The sequence below is a fragment of the Lethenteron reissneri genome, chromosome 3 (assembly GCF_015708825.2).
Source record: "Lethenteron reissneri isolate LAM-NWPU_2019-01 chromosome 3, ASM1570882v1, whole genome shotgun sequence".
Taxonomy (NCBI): domain Eukaryota; kingdom Metazoa; phylum Chordata; class Hyperoartia; order Petromyzontiformes; family Petromyzontidae; genus Lethenteron; species Lethenteron reissneri.
The window spans coordinates 843,708-862,591 of NC_083781.1; the positions used below are offsets into that span (position 1 = coordinate 843,708).

Sequence of the window (18,884 nt, forward strand, 5' to 3'; positions counted from 1 at the left end):
CATTCACCACCACTTACCATGAACACCATTCACCACCACTATCCATCACTACACACCACTTACCATGAATACCACCATCACCACCACTCTCCACCACTACACACCACTTACCATGAACACCACCATTCACCACCACTACACACCACTACACACCACTTACCATGAACACCACCACTACACACCACTTACCATGAACACCACCACTACACACCACTTACCATGAACACCACCACTACACACCACTTACCATGAACACCATCACTACATACCACTTACCATGAACACCACCACGACACACCACTACACACCACTTACCATGAACACCATCACTACATACCACTTACCATGAACACCACCACTACACACCACTTACCATGAACACCACCACGACACACCACTTACCATGAACACCACCACGACACACCACTACACACCACTTACCATGAACACCATCACTACATACCACTTACCATGAACACCACCACTACACACCACTACACACCACTTACCATGAACACCACCACTACACACCACTTACCATGAACACCACCACTACACACCACTTACCATGAACACCACCACTACAACACCACTTACCATGAACACCACCACGACACACCACTACACACCACTTACCATGAACACCATCACTACATACCACTTACCATGAACACCACCACTACACACCACTACACACCACTTACCATGAACACCACCACTACACACCACTTACCATGAACACCACCACTACACACCACTTACCATGAACACCACCACTACACACCACTTACCATGAACACCACCACTACACACCACTACACACCACTTACCATGAACACCATCACTACATACCACTTACCATGAACACCACCACGACACACCACTTACCATGAACACCACCACTACTTACCACTTACCATAAACACCACCACTACACACCACTACACACCACTTACCATGAACACCATCACTACACACCACTTACCATGAACACTACCACGACACACCACTTACCATGAACACCACCACTACACACCACTTACCATGAACACCACCACTACACACCACTTACCATGAACACCACCATTCACCACCACTACACACCACTTACCATGAACACCACCATTCACCACCACTTACCATGAACACCATTCACCACCACTATCCATCACTACACACCACTTACCATGAATACCACCATCACCACCACTCTCCACCACTACACACCACTTACCATGAACACCACCATTCACCACCACTATCCATCACTACACACCACTTACCATGAACACCACCATTCACCATCACCACCACCCTCCACCACTACACACCACTTACCATGAACACCACCATTCACCACCACTATCCATCACTACATACCACTTACCATGACCACCACCATTCACCATCACTCACCATGACCACCACCATTCACCATCACCACCACTCTCCATCACTACACACCACTTACCATGACCACCACCACTCACCATCACTCACCATGACCACCACCACTCTCCATCACTACACACCACTTACCATGACCACCACCACTCACCATCACCACGGCACGGCCCTTTAGTCAACAGCCGGATGGGTGTCTCGCCCACGCCGTGCGGGTCGTGAGCTATATGTGTGGTTTGACCATACTTCACCACGTTGGTCACTGTGCGGGTTGGTGAACGCGAGAACAGACGTACAATACGATGGATTTGTATTTGCTGCGCTGCCCACAGTGTAGCCTCGCGCCCTATGATAGCAACTAGTAAGGCACCGCGTTCCACATCAAAGCACTCTTCTGGCTCAAACTTCATGAGCTGAGATAGGATGAATTCTACGCGATTCTTATAAGGGGCAAAACAAACACGTGCCTAAATACCAATTACGTTGTGTATAGAATAACACGAACTCTAAATGCGTGGGTGGTGGACGGTATTCACCATAGGCACTGCTCCACTGTGTAACATTCTAGCCTCGTGCTTACGTTCAGGGATACTGAACAAAGTACTATGGTAAGTAGTGGTGAAATTCTACATCAGACAGTAAACGCAAGTGCGTTGTGTAGCGCATGCTGCATGCAGTCGTAGTTCATGAAGTTGATAAGTGCTTAGTACGGATAAAGAGATGAGTGGCCTGCGTGCACATGAAACTCGCCACGAATTGTACAATAAAATAACGAGACTGAGATAGCAAGGGGCGTTCAACAGACTCCACCACTGGCAACAGGCAAAGTGCGATGGGCAATTAGACTGCATTTAAACAGGAGAGGGGCAGAGGTACAAGTGTAGTGGTGGTATTGACGTGCGCCGGCAGTGATGGATCACGGGGCGCGGGGTTGGGCACGCGGTGTGGGCGTGGCATGGACGCGCGCGCCGGTGGTGAGGCGCGCTCACACAAGCTGGGAAAAGAGGATCGTAGCGAGTGCGCAGTGATTGGTCAGATAAGTGAGTACTCTCAGCGACGTCCGCAGGAGGGGTATAAAGGGGGACGCGCGAGAGCACTCGTGGTCAGTGTTAACCAGTTGAAGACCGAAGACGGGGTGGAGGAGGTAGGGGCCCTGTGTGGCTCGGAGCCGAGACTGGGGGGACCGTAGTCCGACGCCCGTGTGGGTCGGGACGGTGGTACCCAGAGCCGAGACGGGCACCCCGGCTGGGTGTGTCCCGGAAGGCTACAGGGCGTAAGAGCCCGTGTCAGTACAGCTGAGTGGGTGTTGGTCACCCGTGTAGCTGAGTGGGTGTTAGTCACCCGTGTAGCTGAGTGGGTGTTGGTCACCCGTGTAGCTGAGTGGGTGTTAGTCACCCGTGTAGCTGAGTGGGTGTTGGTCACCCGTGTAGCTGAGTGGGTGTTGGTCACCCGTGTAGCTAAGTGGGTGTTGGTCACCCGTGTAACGAAGTTGTAGTTGAGTGGGTGTCCGTCACCCGTGTAGCTAAGTGGGTGTTGGTCACCCGTGTAACGAAGTAGGGTGTTAGTCATCCGTGTAACTACAAGTTGGTGAAAATAAAGAGTGTGCTACCCGTGAAGTCGTCTCCTGCCGAGTTACTACTTTACAACTGGCGTCAGAAGTAAACCTGTCTTCAAGGAGAATGGACACAAGGAAGACTTCTCGTTCCCACGTGCAAGACCGGGGAGACGACGACGTACCGGTGACACCACCCTCGGGAGGAGAGGACGAGGAGTTGCCGCCGATGCAGCACTTCGCGGAAATGGCCGATGCTCCGCCCGCCTCCGACACCAGCCTGCAGGACGCACACTCCCGCCTGGCGGAGTTGCTGCTCGCCGCCGCTGCGATCTTGGCGGAGATCTCCGTTCCAGCGGCCGGTGGAACGCCTGCGGGGTTGGAAGAGGCGGCGCGGCTGGAGGGTTCCCGCCATAAGGCGTTTCGCGCCAAAAGTTTGGGAGTTGGCGCCATTTTTGAGGGTCCGCCTCCGGTTGGCGGGAAACGCGGACACCACGTGGCCAGAGGTCTCCACACAGCGCAGCCCGCGTCATCGGCGAGCGCCGGAGCTCTCCATTTTGCGCCTGCAGAGGGAGCCGACATTTTCTACAACCACAGCGGCGCGCGGGAAAATCGTTCCAACGACGACGACGACGATCGAGTTCTCCAGCAACGATTGCCCGCGCTGTCGGTGTTCAAGGCGGACGGGGGCGACTGGGGAGCCTTCCAGCGACGGTTCATCGCGCATCAAGAAATGTCGGGGTGGTCCGACACCACTGCCCTGCGCGCGCTGCCAGCGATGCTCGACGACGACGCGCTTGCGGCCTTCACGTCTGCCCCGAGGTCGTCCCGCTCAACGCTCCAGGCCGCGCTGCACCTGTTGGCCAAGGTGTTCGGGCCGCCCTCGACCTGTCGCCACCAGTTCTACGATCGGCGGAAGGTGGTTGGAGAAACAACGCTCGCCTATCGCACGGCGCTGCTCGCCCTGGCGGATTCAGCTTTTCCCCGCATGGACAAGGAGGGGAAGGACGCCATGGTGACGGAGCAGCTGCTGGCGCTGGCTCACGGATTGGGAGTTCCCATTAATACGGCGGACGAGATGGACATCTGCTCCCTGGGGATTGCCACGAGTATCCACGCTTACGAGGTCCTACAGCGGAAGCCGACGGTCGTCTGCGCATCGGTGGAGAACGGGGCACCGGCCGCCACGATCATCGGACCTCAGCCTGCTGTGCCTCGGGAGGAGGCCTTCGCTGGTTCGAGGCCGGGGGAGTGGAGAACGGGAGGTCGTTCGCCCACACGCTCCTCCCGCAAGCTGGAGCAACCGAAACCTACGACGTCCCTCGTCGTCTGCTACAACTGCGGCCTTCGGGGCCACGTCGCGTCCGGGTGCCGGGCCCCGCGTCAACGCACCGCGGGACCACGTCCGGACGACGACCAGGGACTCAAGACATCCCAACTGAACCCGGCAAGTCGCGGCACCTCACACGTTCGGTCCACACGCACGGCACGTTCGGGTCGCCGCTTAGCGGTGGGGGGACCGTGTATGGGCGCCGGGGGTTCGGTTCGGCGAGAGGGGTCCGCGTACGGCCCGAAGGCAGTCGAGTGGTCCGAATTGGCCCACAGGATTGTGGCTGCGTCGGCCGGGTCGTCCGTGGTAACGGGGTACATTGACGGGGTTGAGGTCCGGGTGCTCGTGGACACGGGTGCGTCGGCCACTATTATTTCGGACCTTATTTATAATATTCTTCCCGTACAATGTCGACCACTTCTGCCGGTGGACGTACCATTTTACGCGGCAAACGGGGGATCTTTGGGAATCATCGGCCAGATTCGGGCGAATATTTGTATTGGCGACATTAAATTGGCGGGTCCTATTTTTGTATCATCATCGTTGGCCGTTCCTTGTCTACTAGGCACGGACTTTCTGTCTAAAATGCCCATAAAAATTCTCATAGACCAGGCCTGCATTGAGCTTCCGTCGGGTCGGCGGGTTGAGTTTTTGAAGAGTCCAAATAAAATACGCACGGCTTGTGCGACGGTGCAGGCGCTGGCAACCCGGACTGTACGGGTGCCCCCGGGATCGCAAATGTTGGTACCCCTTCGGTTGAGAAAACCCCTTGGGGCGGATGCGGGGGCGCAGGGAGTTCTATTGGGGCCGTCTAACAGGGCTAAAGGGGACCTCGACTTAGCGGTGGCCCAGACCATGGTGAGAGGGGACAGTGAGCCGTTCGTTGTGGTCCTGAATACGGGGTCGCGGCCGGCCGTGATTACGCAGGGAACGGTGCTCGCTCACGCCGCGCCGCTACCCGTCGAGGAACAGCTCGTTGCTCACGCCGATTCGCATGTCGATACGCATCCCCAAAGTGAGGAGGGGACGGAGTGGTTGGACTCGTTGTGTGCCGGGTCCAGTACCTTGTCCAGTGTGCAGTTGGGTGCATTGAGGGGCTTGCTGCTCGAGTTCGCTGACGTGTTTAGCAGGCACAAGTACGACATTGGCTGCACAGACCTGTTGCGCCACCACATAGAGACTGGGGACGCGGCCCCTATTCGACAGAATCCCTTCCGGCTCAGTCCAGCCGAGAAGGAGCATGTGCAGTCGGCAGTAAATGACATGTTGGCGGCCGACATCATTGCGCCCTCTTCCAGTCCGTGGGGTGCTCCTATCGTCTTGGTTAAAAAACAGGATGGATCCCTGCGGTTCTGTGTTGATTTCCGCCGCCTAAACAAAATATCAATGGCCGATGCGTATCCGCTCCCCAGGATGGATGAGTCGCTGGATGCCTTGGCAGGAGCACAGTTTTTTTCGACGCTCGATTTGCTTTCGGGATTTTGGCAATTGCCCCTCGATGACGAATCAAAACCTAAAACCGCTTTCCGGACACCGGGAGGCCTATTTGAGTTCAACCGATTGCCCATGGGTTTACATTCCGCTCCTGCCACGTTCCAGAGGCTCATGGAATTGGTTTTGTCAGGCCTTCAATGGGACACCTGTTTGATTTACCTCGATGATATCGTTTTCAGCCGAACTTTTGAGGAGCACCTCCAGCGACTGAGGGCAGTGTTTCTCAGGATGCGTTCCGCGAAGCTCAAATTTAAACCGGCTAAATGTTTTCTGCTTCGGGAATCGGTCAGGTATTTGGGCCATATCGTTAGCCGTTCGGGGATCTCGACGGACCCTGCTAAGACGCAATGCGTCGGCTCATGGCCAACACCGACCTCTGTTACTGAAGTCCGCAGCTTCATAGGATTTGCCTCCTATTACCGTCGTTTTGTCAAACAGTTTGCCACCATAGCCAGGCCCCTGCACGCCTTGACGGCTAAAGGGGTGCGGTTTCACTGGGGGCCGGAGGAGGAGGCCGCGTTCTGCTCCCTTCGTGACGCCTTGGTGCAGGCTCCCCCCTTGTGTTACCCCGATTTCACGCAACCGTTTGTGCTCGACACGGATGCCAGTAACACGGGTATCGGGGGAGTGCTCTCACAGGTGGTCGGGGGGGTCGAACGGGTGGTCGCCTACGGTAGCAGGGTTCTGTCCCCCGCGGAACAACGCTACTGCGTGACACGGCGTGAATTGCTGGCGATTGTGTTTTTTATACAGCAATTCAGGCCGTATCTGTATGGCCGTCACTTTACGGTTCGCACGGACCATGCGGCTCTCCAATACGCTATGCGGGTGGCGCAGCCATCCGGCCAATTGTCCCGATGGTTGGAGGTCCTTCAGGACTACCAATTCACGACGATTTACCGCAAGGGGTTGCGCCACTCGAATGCGGATGCATTGTCACGGTTGCCGACGCGTACGGAATGCGCATGTCAGTTGGGATCGGCGCGGTGTAAACCTTCTGTCGATGTCCCCGCGGAAGTGGTGCTAGCCGCCACGGATACTACGGGGGTCGACGCCCCCACGGGGAGGGACTCGCTGTTAGCATTGCCTCTCATCGAGTGGGGCCGTCTGCAAATGGCCGACAGCTCCCTACTCGCGCTACGTCGGAAGGTTAACGTTCCCGAGGGCGGGGAAACGCGGGTCAGTTCCTGGGTGTGCAGACAGGGCCTCTTGATGAAGTGGGACTCCATGTCCCGGCGTCACATGCTTGTGGTGCCGGTTGCTGTACGGGGTAAGGTCGTCCTGGCTGCCCATGAACGACTCATGCATCTGGGGTTTCACAAAACGCTCGCCCTCATTCAGCGAGACTACTATTGGCCTGGGATGGTCAGTGACGTGGCGAACATTCTTAAGGGGTGTGTAGGGTGCGCTAAAAGAAAACCGCCACCAATAGCGGCTAATCCACCGCTTCAATCCATTCAAGTTTCGCGCACGAACGAATTGGTCGCGCTAGACATCTTGGGGCCCTTTCCCACTACACCTCGGGGAAATAAGTTCCTGCTGGTTGGCGTAGAGTACTTCACCCGCTGGCCCATGGCGTGGCCACTCGCCAACCAGTCGGCTGCGGCAGTGGCGGACGCCTTTGTCCAAGGTTACGTTTTGGACAAAGGCGCCCCCGAACGCTTGCTGACGGATCAAGGGAAAAACTTTTCGAGTGTTTTGTTGCGCGAGGTGTGCGACCTGTTGGGTACAAAGAAAGTACGTACCTCCCCGTACCACCCGCAGACTGACGGTATGGTTGAACGTCTGAACAGGACGATTACGTCTATGCTGTGCCAACAGGTATGCGACGACCAGGTGGATTGGGACTTACAGGTACCGGGGGTACTAGCGGCCTATCGGATGGCACCCCATGCGGCGACGGGGTTTTCTCCATTTTTTCTGATGTATGGGCGGGAGGCTGATCCGGCCATGGACGTCCAACTGGGGATTTCACAGCCACGTGCGAAATCTAAATTGGCAGACCACATTAAGTTTAACATCGCCAAATTGGCTGAGGCGCGAGAGGCTGCGAGATTGAATTCACGCTCTCGGCAGATCGCGAACGAGCGATTGCATGAACGGAAGGTGCATACGCACAATTGGGAACCGGGCGATAAGGCCTGGCTGCATTGTCCACACGCACCGTTGGCTACGTCCCCCAAACTGTTGAGACCATGGAGGGGACCGGTGGAAATTGTGCGGGTTGCACGACCCCAGAGTATACAGATTAAATGGGGAAAACGCCGTTGGTACGTGCACTCCTCCCGACTGAAACCCTACGCGGCGCCGCGTGACCCCGGGTTGTGCCGTGACGACCGAGCGTGTGATGTGACCGTCGGCTCGGGGAGGGATGTGTCGCAGGCTGATCCTCACGTGTCTCCACCTGACCCACCCCCAGGTGTCTCGGACCTGACGGCTGTTGACCGTCGGGAACCGGAACCCCGCGGCTCGCACGGAGCCCCGATGCCTGGCCCATGCCTTCCTGAACTGCCGGCGCCGCCGGATGGCCAACTGCGTCCTGTGCCGTACGACGGTCCGGCAAGGCGGACTCGGTCAAGGACGCAACACTTTTCATGAAAAAAAAAAAAAAAAAATCTTTTTTTGTTAAAGCCCGACTTCGTTGCCGGCTTCCCCCTCTGCCGGGGTAATGTCCCGTTCAAGGGACGCTCGGACATTGGGACGCTGCATGAGTCGGAGAGAAAAGAAGAGAAAATGATTAAAGAAATTTTTTTTATTGTTACTCTTTCCGCATACACAGTATCGTTGCCACTCGCTGGATTGTGCATGTTGTTCTTGTTGCGGGTGTGGCGGTTGCTGGGTTTTGCGGATTGCGGTGTTCATGTTGTGTTGTTAGGGTTTGTGTTATGTTACGGGGCACACATGGGGGTGAAGGGGTGTTGTAGGTTTTATTAGCAGCCGGGTCGGCTGCGAGCTATGTGGTAGGGGGTGATGTAGTGGTGGTATTGACGTGCGCCGGCAGTGATGGATCACGGGGCGCGGGGTTGGGCACGCGGTGTGGGCGTGGCATGGACGCGCGCGCCGGTGGTGAGGCGCGCTCACACAAGCTGGGAAAAGAGGATCGTAGCGAGTGCGCAGTGATTGGTCAGATAAGTGAGTACTCTCAGCGACGTCCGCAGGAGGGGTATAAAGGGGGACGCGCGAGAGCACTCGTGGTCAGTGTTAACCAGTTGAAGACCGAAGACGGGGTGGAGGAGGTAGGGGCCCTGTGTGGCTCGGAGCCGAGACTGGGGGGACCGTAGTCCGACGCCCGTGTGGGTCGGGACGGTGGTACCCAGAGCCGAGACGGGCACCCCGGCTGGGTGTGTCCCGGAAGGCTACAGGGCGTAAGAGCCCGTGTCAGTACAGCTGAGTGGGTGTTGGTCACCCGTGTAGCTGAGTGGGTGTTAGTCACCCGTGTAGCTGAGTGGGTGTTGGTCACCCGTGTAGCTGAGTGGGTGTTAGTCACCCGTGTAGCTGAGTGGGTGTTGGTCACCCGTGTAGCTGAGTGGGTGTTGGTCACCCGTGTAGCTAAGTGGGTGTTGGTCACCCGTGTAACGAAGTTGTAGTTGAGTGGGTGTCCGTCACCCGTGTAGCTAAGTGGGTGTTGGTCACCCGTGTAACGAAGTAGGGTGTTAGTCATCCGTGTAACTACAAGTTGGTGAAAATAAAGAGTGTGCTACCCGTGAAGTCGTCTCCTGCCGAGTTACTACTTTACACAAGCATTACACTGCAAGGTTGTTGCACAGTCAGAATCACAAAACAGCAGAGGAGAATGGGTGGGTGACCTCCCTCCCACGTTCCTTTTGGAAGGCAGAGGGAACGCAGGGGTTGCTGGAGCAAAGACGGCGACAGATCGGTACTCTGTGAGCCTCGGGCAGGTCACTGCGCATCAAGTACAGTGGCATGGCTAATTAATAGGTTTGACACTTATTAAAGTTGCAACATTATTATTCTTTGAAGCAGGAAAAAGTTCAGCAAGTTCTTGTACCTCATTGCACAGAAGTTTTCAGTTGTTTCTGGAATACATGCAAAATTGCCTTTTTTTATCTGTAGCAGAGAGGCGTATCATCGTCATCAGCTATAGCCAATCCAGTCCTAGATGAAGACCTCTCAAAACTGCCACTGCCTCTCGCACTCACGCAATGCAACAATAAATACACTTAGCACACAGCCACACTAAGACTACATTAAGAACCAAAATACATTTTACAAAAGATGTCGAACAGGGTTATGCGCTGTCGCTAAATGACAGCAGTATCGGTTACAATATATTCACATTTCCCTTTGTTATGGTGCGAGTATAGTCTGAAGTGTGATTTTGATCAAGTATAGGCGCTTATAATATTTGTTTTGAAATGTCTGTGTGTTCTCTCCTCACATTCCGTTCATCAAACAATAAGACTCCGGTTGAAAATGCAATGCTAAATAAATGACCTGTAAAATGTAATATTTGATCACTGAAAAAACCGGTTCACTTGGACGGTTGCCAATTTGTTCCTTGAAACGGTACAACTCCAAAACTCTTGTGCAGGGAACGAATTGCTGAGTGTGTGTGTGTTTGGCACAGGCCTCGGAGCCCACACGGGAAAGCTCGCGATCCCGTGGCGGAGCAGAGCCCAGGGATGGAGCTCCACCGTGAGACTCAGGAGAGCATCGAGGCTGCACGCCACTACCAGCAGGAGCTCCAGTGCCGAATGGGCGAACTGCAGAGAGCCATCAATCAGGTGCAGGGGCACACCACCACCATCATCATCATCACTAACGTCATTATCAGGGGTGTTGCATTATCAGGGCTGATAAAAGAAATTCCACTGTTTGACTGCGGAGTACCAAATCGAACAATTGATCACTTGGTAAACTCGTGCCCGCGATACTCATTCTCAGGAAGATTGTGTGGAATACATTTACTATCTTATGAAAGCTTTTGACTGGATTTCAAGCTTGGATAGCAATACATGATTGCCACACAAATGTAATCCATACGAAAGAAGAATAGCAGTAGATTTGTACCACTTGTGCCTCACAGCAAGAAGGACTTGGGTTCACGATTCCTGATTTGGGTGCCTTTCTGTGTGGAGTTTGTATGTTCTTCCCGTGTTCTGCATGGGGTTTCCTCTGGGTTCTGTTTTCTGTCATAGCTTAAAAGCACGAAATGTATTGGTGTTGGATAAACATCCCAATGCAAGTGCCATGCAGTGAACAGGTTGCAGCTTGTGGTAGGTGAGGTGCCCGCGTGTGAGAGAGCACACACCACTCAGTAGCTACGTTTCACTCGTTAAAGTGCATCAACGGTAAAACCAATAACAATCACACCGATTAAAACCACTTAGTCCAACTCCTAACGAATAGAGTAATGTCAATTTAACATATCCACACAACCACATTTACACTGACGGCCTTAATGCATTAACTTGTCACAGGCTGTAGCTTACTTGCTCGAAAGATTTATTTTTTCAACGTCCACAAACGAGCCTTTGATTTGGCAGCTGTCACCCCCCATAAGCGGTCAGTCGGGGGCGCCCCACAGTCCGCTCGCACACTGCGGTGCTGGCCTCACCCCGGGATGGACACGAGCATCCTTCTTCACACAGCCGTCTCATAACTCAGCCTGACGACCTCGTGCGACGCTGTATGGTCCGTGACGTCCTCGCACCATCCGTCTGTGACCAAGTGCCCAGGGGTCACTTCTCTCCCCATTATACTTCCTCTGTCAATGTTTTAATCTAGGAGACTCTTCCATATGTTTCCTGCTGAGGTGTCTATAATTCCTATAAAAATAGATTTTCAGTACTTCAATAACCTATAATATATATAGTTTAACATATACAATAACCATCTAACTTATACTACAGTACAATATTATCTCGTCACATTTATACATATGTAATGCGGGCGTAAACGGCCCTCCGGAAGTGACGTCATGAGGGGAGGAGTTAGGTCACGTGGGGGAGAGGGGTTAAGCTATAGAGGGAGGGGAACCGGAAGAGGAAAAGGGGAGTGACGGGGGACCAGGAACGAGAGAGGCCACGAAGGGCGAAAGCGGAGGGTGGCGAGATCGCCACGGACACGGGGAGCGAGGATCGGCACCGTCGGCCAGCGGTGACCGACCCGAAGCAGCGAGGAGGCTGCAGTCAGCAGCGGGGCTGCATACGGAGTTAGCAGCGGGTCTGCATACGGAGTAGCAGCCAAGAGGGTCTGCATATAGAGTTAGCAGCGGGGATCTGCATAGGGAGTCAGCAGCGAGTCTGCAGGGAAAGGAAGGAGGCTACAATAGAGATAGCAGAGAGTCTGCAGGGAGAGGAAGGAGGCTATAATAGCGATAGCAGCCGGGGGCTACAAATAGAGTGTCTATAAGAGAGTGCCGTGAGGGAACAGACAAGAACCCAATAAAGGACACGAAGTCAGAGAGAAGCGTCCGAGTCCTTTATTACACTGGAGTCAGAAGTGAAACGGCATGGCGAAACAATTGAGGAAAAAGAATATTCCATCTCCGGCGTCGGCTTCATCTTCCGACGACGACGATCTTCCTCCTGCAGTCGGCTTGCCTTTGGCAGAGGAAAAGATCCGTGATGGGACGGGTGCGGGTCCGGGTGTCCAGGAGGTCGCCGCGTCGTCGGACCCATCTGCTCCATTGGACGCAGATTTAAGATGGACCCAGATGGCGGAGCAACTGGTAACTCTTAAAAACGTCATTACACAGTTGTGTGACCTTGTCACGCCAAGGGCGGCGTTGGAAGGTGATGTTGGTGATCGGCAGGAGCCCGGGTCGTCTTCGATGGCGCCGCCATCGGCCACGCAGCACGAAGACGCCATCTTGGGCGTGGCGCACCACGGAAAACGGGAAGCCGCCATTTTGGGACCGCCGCGACGGTCGGCCGCCATCTTGTCGCCACCGCGTTGCGACGCCTTGTTGAATTTACCACCGGAGGAGTCAGCGGCTGAAGGAAGCAAGCCAAGGAGTCGCAGTCGTCACCTAACAACTGTTAAAGAATTCTCCATCGGTGGCGATTGGAGTGCGTTCGCCTGTAGATTTTTTGGCGGCGGTACGTACAGCGAGGTGGACGGACGCGGAGGCACTGGAGGTGCTTCCGACTCTTCTTGATGACGAGTCCGTTCGTTTTTTTCGCTCCATAAAAGCTGCGAAGAAGAAGACTCTGCGAGGGGTGTTCGATGAAATGGCGGACGCGTACGAGCCACCGGATGACGCCCATCGCCGATTTGTGCAACGGCAACGCGCACCCGAGGAGTCACCGGTGGCGTACAGGGGCGCCGTGTTGGAACTTGCTATGGCCGCTTACCCGGAGACGGAGCCTGACCTGCTGGAACCTCTCATCCTGGGGAAGATGTTGGAGTTGTCCCGAGATCTTGGCATTCCTATGCCGGCGTGCGGTCACGAAAAGCTCACGTCCCGGGCCGCGGCCAAGTGTCTGGACGCCCAGTTTAACCTTCGCCACTGGAAACAGGTCACGGCGTGGACGGGGGGTCCTGTCGTCGAAGGAGGTGCCGTAGGGTGGGACCCTACAAAGGCTGTATACGTGCCGGATGGGAGCAGCCAGAAGGAGCTGTCGGCCGCTTCTGCTCCGTGGCCGGCCCGAAGCGGGCTGGGGCCGCGGGCTGCGCCGCCGGTACGGCCGCGTCGGGACGGGGTGCCCGCTGCGCGCCGCACCGAGGTCGAGTGCTTCCGCTGCGGGCGTCGGGGCCATTATGCCAGAGACTGCTGGGCCCGCGTTCCGGGTCCGCCCCAGCAGGAGGCCTCGACAGCGAACGCTCCAAAGAAAGATCCTCCAGCACAGGCAAGTCGGTGCGCACCAGACACCTGGCAAGGCCCGACACCTCACTCATCGCCGTTGTTGTGCGACGCGGATGTTGTTAAATACGGGAGGCCAGTATCTGCGCCTTGTCGCTCGATAACGCAGTGGCGTAAGCTGGCTCAGCGGGTTGTCACGGCCGCTACCGGTTCGTCCACTGTACCTGGGTCGATCCAAGGGGTGGACGTACGCATTTTGGTGGATTCCGGTGCGTCCGCGACCATTATTTCGGATGTGAAATTCCACCTTTTGAACATCCCACCGGGGGCCGTGAGGCCGGCTTACGCTTCCTGCATCGCTGCAAACGGGGGTAGTATGGGCATTGTGGGCCAGGTGGACGCTAACATTTCTATCGGGGGAGTCTCGGCCTCGGGAATTGTGTTAATTTCGAGGTCCCTGGCGGTTCCTTGCCTGTTGGGTACTGATTTTTTGGCTAAAATGCCCATTCTAATTCGAATCAATGAAAATTGCATTGAACTACCGGGGGGCCGGAAATTGGCATTTTTACAGTCCGCCTGGGGGCGGCCGGCTCCTGTCGCCCAGGTGCAGGCGTTATCGGAAGTTTCGGTTGATATTCCACCTGGCTCGCAGATGCTAATTCCCTTACGATATCGGAAGCCGGTGCCGGGTCGGCAGGGTGCTTTTGGGATTTTGCTGTCGCCGTCCGCCGCTGTTACGGGCGGATTGGCGCTAGTGGGGGCGCAAACCATTGTCCGTCCAGATCAGCGGCCGTTTTTGCAGGTGCTTAATGCGAGTACTGAAAGTGTGTGTGTGCCGGCTGGTACCGTTGTGGCACATGCCACTACGGCGTTTACGGCTCAGAGTGATCTGCCAGACGGAGGGCTGGTGGGTGGGGTTTCACACGATGGAGCGGTGGATGATCGTTGGATCGCTGAATTGTGTGGGGAGAATTCGGCCCTTTCCGGCGAACAGCGTTGTGCGATTCATAAATTATTATCGAGTTATTCGGATGTGTTCAGTTCCGACGATTTGGACTTGGGACGCACCTCGCTGCTTTATCATCATATCGACACAGGGGACGCTGCCCCTATCCGCTTGAACTCGCGTCGGATGAGTCCGGCTGAGCGTGAGCATGTTCGAGGGGCGGTGGATGACATGTTGAAAGCGGATATTATATCTCCGTCTAATAGCCCGTGGGGCGCGCCTGTTGTGTTGGTTAAAAAAAAGGATGGTAAATTGCGATTTTGTGTGGATTTTCGTAAGTTGAATAAAGTGTCGGTGGCAGATGCGTATCCCCTGCCGCGTATGGACGATTCTCTCGACGCCTTGTCAGGGGCTAAGTTTTTTTCAACGCTAGATCTCTCTTCGGGCTTCTGGCAGCTCCCCCTTGACGAGCCCTCGCGAGAAAAGACTGCTTTCCGTACGCCGCAGGGGTTATTTCAATTTAACTGTCTTCCGATGGGGTTGAATGCGGCCCCTGCCACTTTTCAGAGGTTGATGGAGTTGGTATTAACGGGGTTGCAGTGGGAGACATGTCTGATATATTTAGATGATATTATTGTCTTCAGCCGCACATTTGATGAGCATTTACTGCGGTTGGAGGCTGTATTCACCAGAATGCGTTCTGCTAATTTGAAATTCAAGCCAAAGAAATGTCACCTGCTGCAACACTCCGTTCGATATTTGGGACATATTGTTAGTGCGGACGGGGTGGCCACGGATCCGGAGAAGACGGCGTGTGTCCGTGATTGGGCAACCCCGGCTACTGTGGGTGATGTGCGTCGGTTTTTGGGGTTCGCCTCGTATTATCGGAGGTTTGTTCCGAATTTTGCTACTATCGCGAGGCCTTTGCATCTCCTTACTGGGAAGGGACACAAATTTGCTTGGGGACCGCCGGAGGAGGCGGCGTTTCGGAGCCTGCGCGATTTATTGGCTACTGCACCGACGTTGGATTATCCGGATTTTGAACATCCTTTCATTCTGGATACGGATGCAAGTGACACTGGTATTGGGGCGGTGTTGTCCCAGTCGAAAGGTGGAGTTGAGCGCGTGGTGGCGTATGGGAGTCGGGTTTTGTCTCCCGCGGAAACCCGCTACTGCGTCACTCGCAGGGAACTTTTGGCCATTGTTTTTTTTCTCCGCCAATTTCGACCGTATCTGTACGGTCGGTCGTTTATTGTCCGCACGGACCATGCGGCCTTGCAGTATGCTCTTAAGATGGACCAGCCATCCGGACAATTGGCGAGGTGGCTGGACACGCTGCAAGAATTTTCCTTCCAAATTCATCATCGGAAGGGTGTGCGTCACGCTAATGCGGACGCACTTTCCAGGTTGCCGCAACAATCCCCTTGTGCGTGTGCGTCGGGGACGCATAGGTGTGGACCGATTCAGCTCCCCCCTCAGCCTGTCGCGCTGGCGGTGGATGTTCTTGAAACTCCGCTTACACCGGGACCGGTTGATGGGGGACCGGCTGATGGGGTTTTGCGTCTCCCGAGGTCTGTGTGGATTCGGGAGCAAATGTTGGACGATTCCTTGGTGACGTTACGAAAGCAAACGGAGAAAGCAAGTAGGGGACTCGGTGCGGGTGGTGTACCGGAAACTGCTCTCCGAGATGGGTTGCTGATGTGGAGGGAAGGGATACAGGAACGCTGGCGTCTCGTTGTACCGGCGTCATTGCGGTACGAATTGATTAGATCTCTGCATTGTGACACACTTTTACATCTGGGGGTGCAGAAAACCCTATTGACGCTGCAGCGAGACTACTATTGGCACGGCATGACGACAGATGTCGTCGGTCACATTCACGCGTGTCCCGATTGTGCCCGCCGTAAGCCGCCTAAACATCCATATGTTCCGCCGATACAATCGATTCAAGTATCTCGAGTTAATGAGCTGGTGGCGTTAGATATTTTGGGACCCTTTCCGCCATCCGCTAGGGGAAATAAGTATTTACTGGTGGGGGTGGAGTACCTCTCCCGCTGGCCGATGGCCTGGCCTTTGCCTGACCAGTCAGCGGCGTCGATCACTGACGCCTTTCTATTTGGGTATGTAATGGACAAGGGGGCGCCGGAGAGGCTCCTTACAGATCAAGGCCGTAACTTTTCGTCCAAATTGTTGGGGGAGGTGTGTGCGGCTCTTGGAACTAAAAAGATACGGACATCTCCCTACCACCCACAAACGGATGGTATGGTGGAACGGTTAAATCGGACCCTGTCCGCCATGCTGTGCCATACAGTCGGGGAAAATCAATCTGATTGGGATTTGCATATCCCTGGGGTGCTTTCGGCGTATCGCATGACGCCGCACGCGGCTACTGGATACTCGCCGTTCTTTCTTATGTACGGCCGTGAAAATGTGCCGCCGATTAATGAGCAGTTGGGAACCGGTGCGAGGGGACCTGTTAAGCCTCTTCCTGAGTATATTCAGGACAACGTTCGCCGTGTCACTCAGGCGAGGGAAAGAGCCCGCATGGCTACGGCCAAAGCCCAGGCCAGGAATGAGCGGTGTGCCCGACGTTCAAAGGGGGAGTGCCCCTGGAAAACGGGGGACCTGGCCTGGCTTCATTGCCCACAGGTGCGGCCAGGTACCTCTCCTAAATTACATAAACCATGGCAAGGACCGGTCCGCCTCATTGAGGTTCCCAACCCACAGTCGGCGCGTGTTCGGGTTGGTTCGCGGCGCTGGTTCGTGCATACATCCCGGTTGAAGCCGTTCATTGCCCCGCGACCGGATGCGTCATCTCCCGAGGTTGCCTTGCCGGGGTCTGTTGCTGCCGACTCGCCCTTGCCTGTGCCTGCTGACCTTGCAAGAGCGCCTGTCGTACCCCTTACAGACAAGCCGGCCGTGACGCCGCAGGAGGGAGGACGTTCCGCTCGTGGGATGCCGACCGGAGCCGCAGAAACTACGGGGCCTGCAGCTCTTCCTATTCCTCCGCGGACGCGATTACGGGACGTCTCTGAACGCGACCGGGACGGTGGCGGGCCTCCAATGGCGGCGGATGAACTTGCTCCTGTCGCCCTTAAAACCCTGCCACGTTCCCGCTCGGCGGGTGGGCTGCCGACCGTCCGGGACGGCCCGGCTACCCGTACTCGCTCGAAATCCTTCACGTTTCGTTAAATTGTGTTGCGTTTTGTTATATTGTTGTTGCATGCTTCGTGTCTTTTTTACGTGTTGGTCCTTTACACCCGCATTGCTTGTCAAGTTGCATTTCAGCCGAGGTCGGCTGGATTTTCTCTACGGGGGAGGGTGATGTAATGCGGGCGTAAACGGCCCTCCGGAAGTGACGTCATGAGGGGAGGAGTTAGGTCACGTGGGGGAGAGGGGTTAAGCTATAGAGGGAGGGAACCGGAAGAGGAAAAGGGGAGTGACGGGGGACCAGGAACGAGAGAGGCCACGAAGGGCGAAAGCGGAGGGTGGCGAGATCGCCACGGACACGGGGAGCGAGGATCGGCACCGTCGGCCAGCGGTGACCGACCCGAAGCAGCGAGGAGGCTGCAGTCAGCAGCGGGGCTGCATACGGAGTTAGCAGCGGGTCTGCATACGGAGTAGCAGCCAAGAGGGTCTGCATATAGAGTTAGCAGCGGGGATCTGCATAGGGAGTCAGCAGCGAGTCTGCAGGGAAAGGAAGGAGGCTACAATAGAGATAGCAGAGAGTCTGCAGGGAGAGGAAGGAGGCTATAATAGCGATAGCAGCCGGGGGCTACAAATAGAGTGTCTATAAGAGAGTGCCGTGAGGGAACAGACAAGAACCCAATAAAGGACACGAAGTCAGAGAGAAGCGTCCGAGTCCTTTATTACACATATGCTATCGTTTACTACATCATACTTAATCTTAGGCATTCCTCCCTTATATGCATGTCTACATATTTTATGCCCAATGCTGAATTATTCTCGCAGTAATGAGACTACGAGAACAATGTTGTCTTCTAAGACAGACAGTTTTCACTTTCTGGCAGCAGAGGGTGCTATCTTCTCAGAAATGTAAGCGATATCATATGCACACATGTTCACTCACTGATCACCCCAGTCGTAGGTAACTTCCAAGCTCATTTCAGCACAGCAGGACCCTCCTGAAAATGTTTTCGAACTCGGTCTAGCTTTTCATTGTCATTTCCCACTCTCTGTTATAAGCTTCAGCAGCTGTAGCAGCAGTTGTATCATCATCATAATCAACGTTTTTGGGTTTAGATCGCGTTATTTATAAATGTGTCGTAACCCTCCACCACCCGACACGGCCAATCAGTAAAAATGTCACGTTGACAAAGACAAATAGTTCACTGCTTTAGCCCACCGGTGTGTTGAAGCCACAACATTT

General features: G+C 55.0%; 1 protein-coding gene across 3 annotated transcripts in view; it reads left to right on the plus strand.

The window, feature by feature from the left end:
* The window catches only part of CRLF3 (cytokine receptor like factor 3), a 35,297-nt gene that overhangs the window by 3,808 nt on the left and 12,605 nt on the right, over window positions 1-18,884 (plus strand). For all 3 annotated transcript variants that reach the window (XM_061555070.1, XM_061555080.1, XM_061555089.1), the window contains exon 2: window positions 10,369-10,525. In XM_061555070.1, the coding sequence (XP_061411054.1) occupies window positions 10,424-10,525 (102 nt within the window). In that variant the 5' untranslated portion in view covers window positions 10,369-10,423. The remainder of the gene's footprint in view (window positions 1-10,368; window positions 10,526-18,884) is intronic.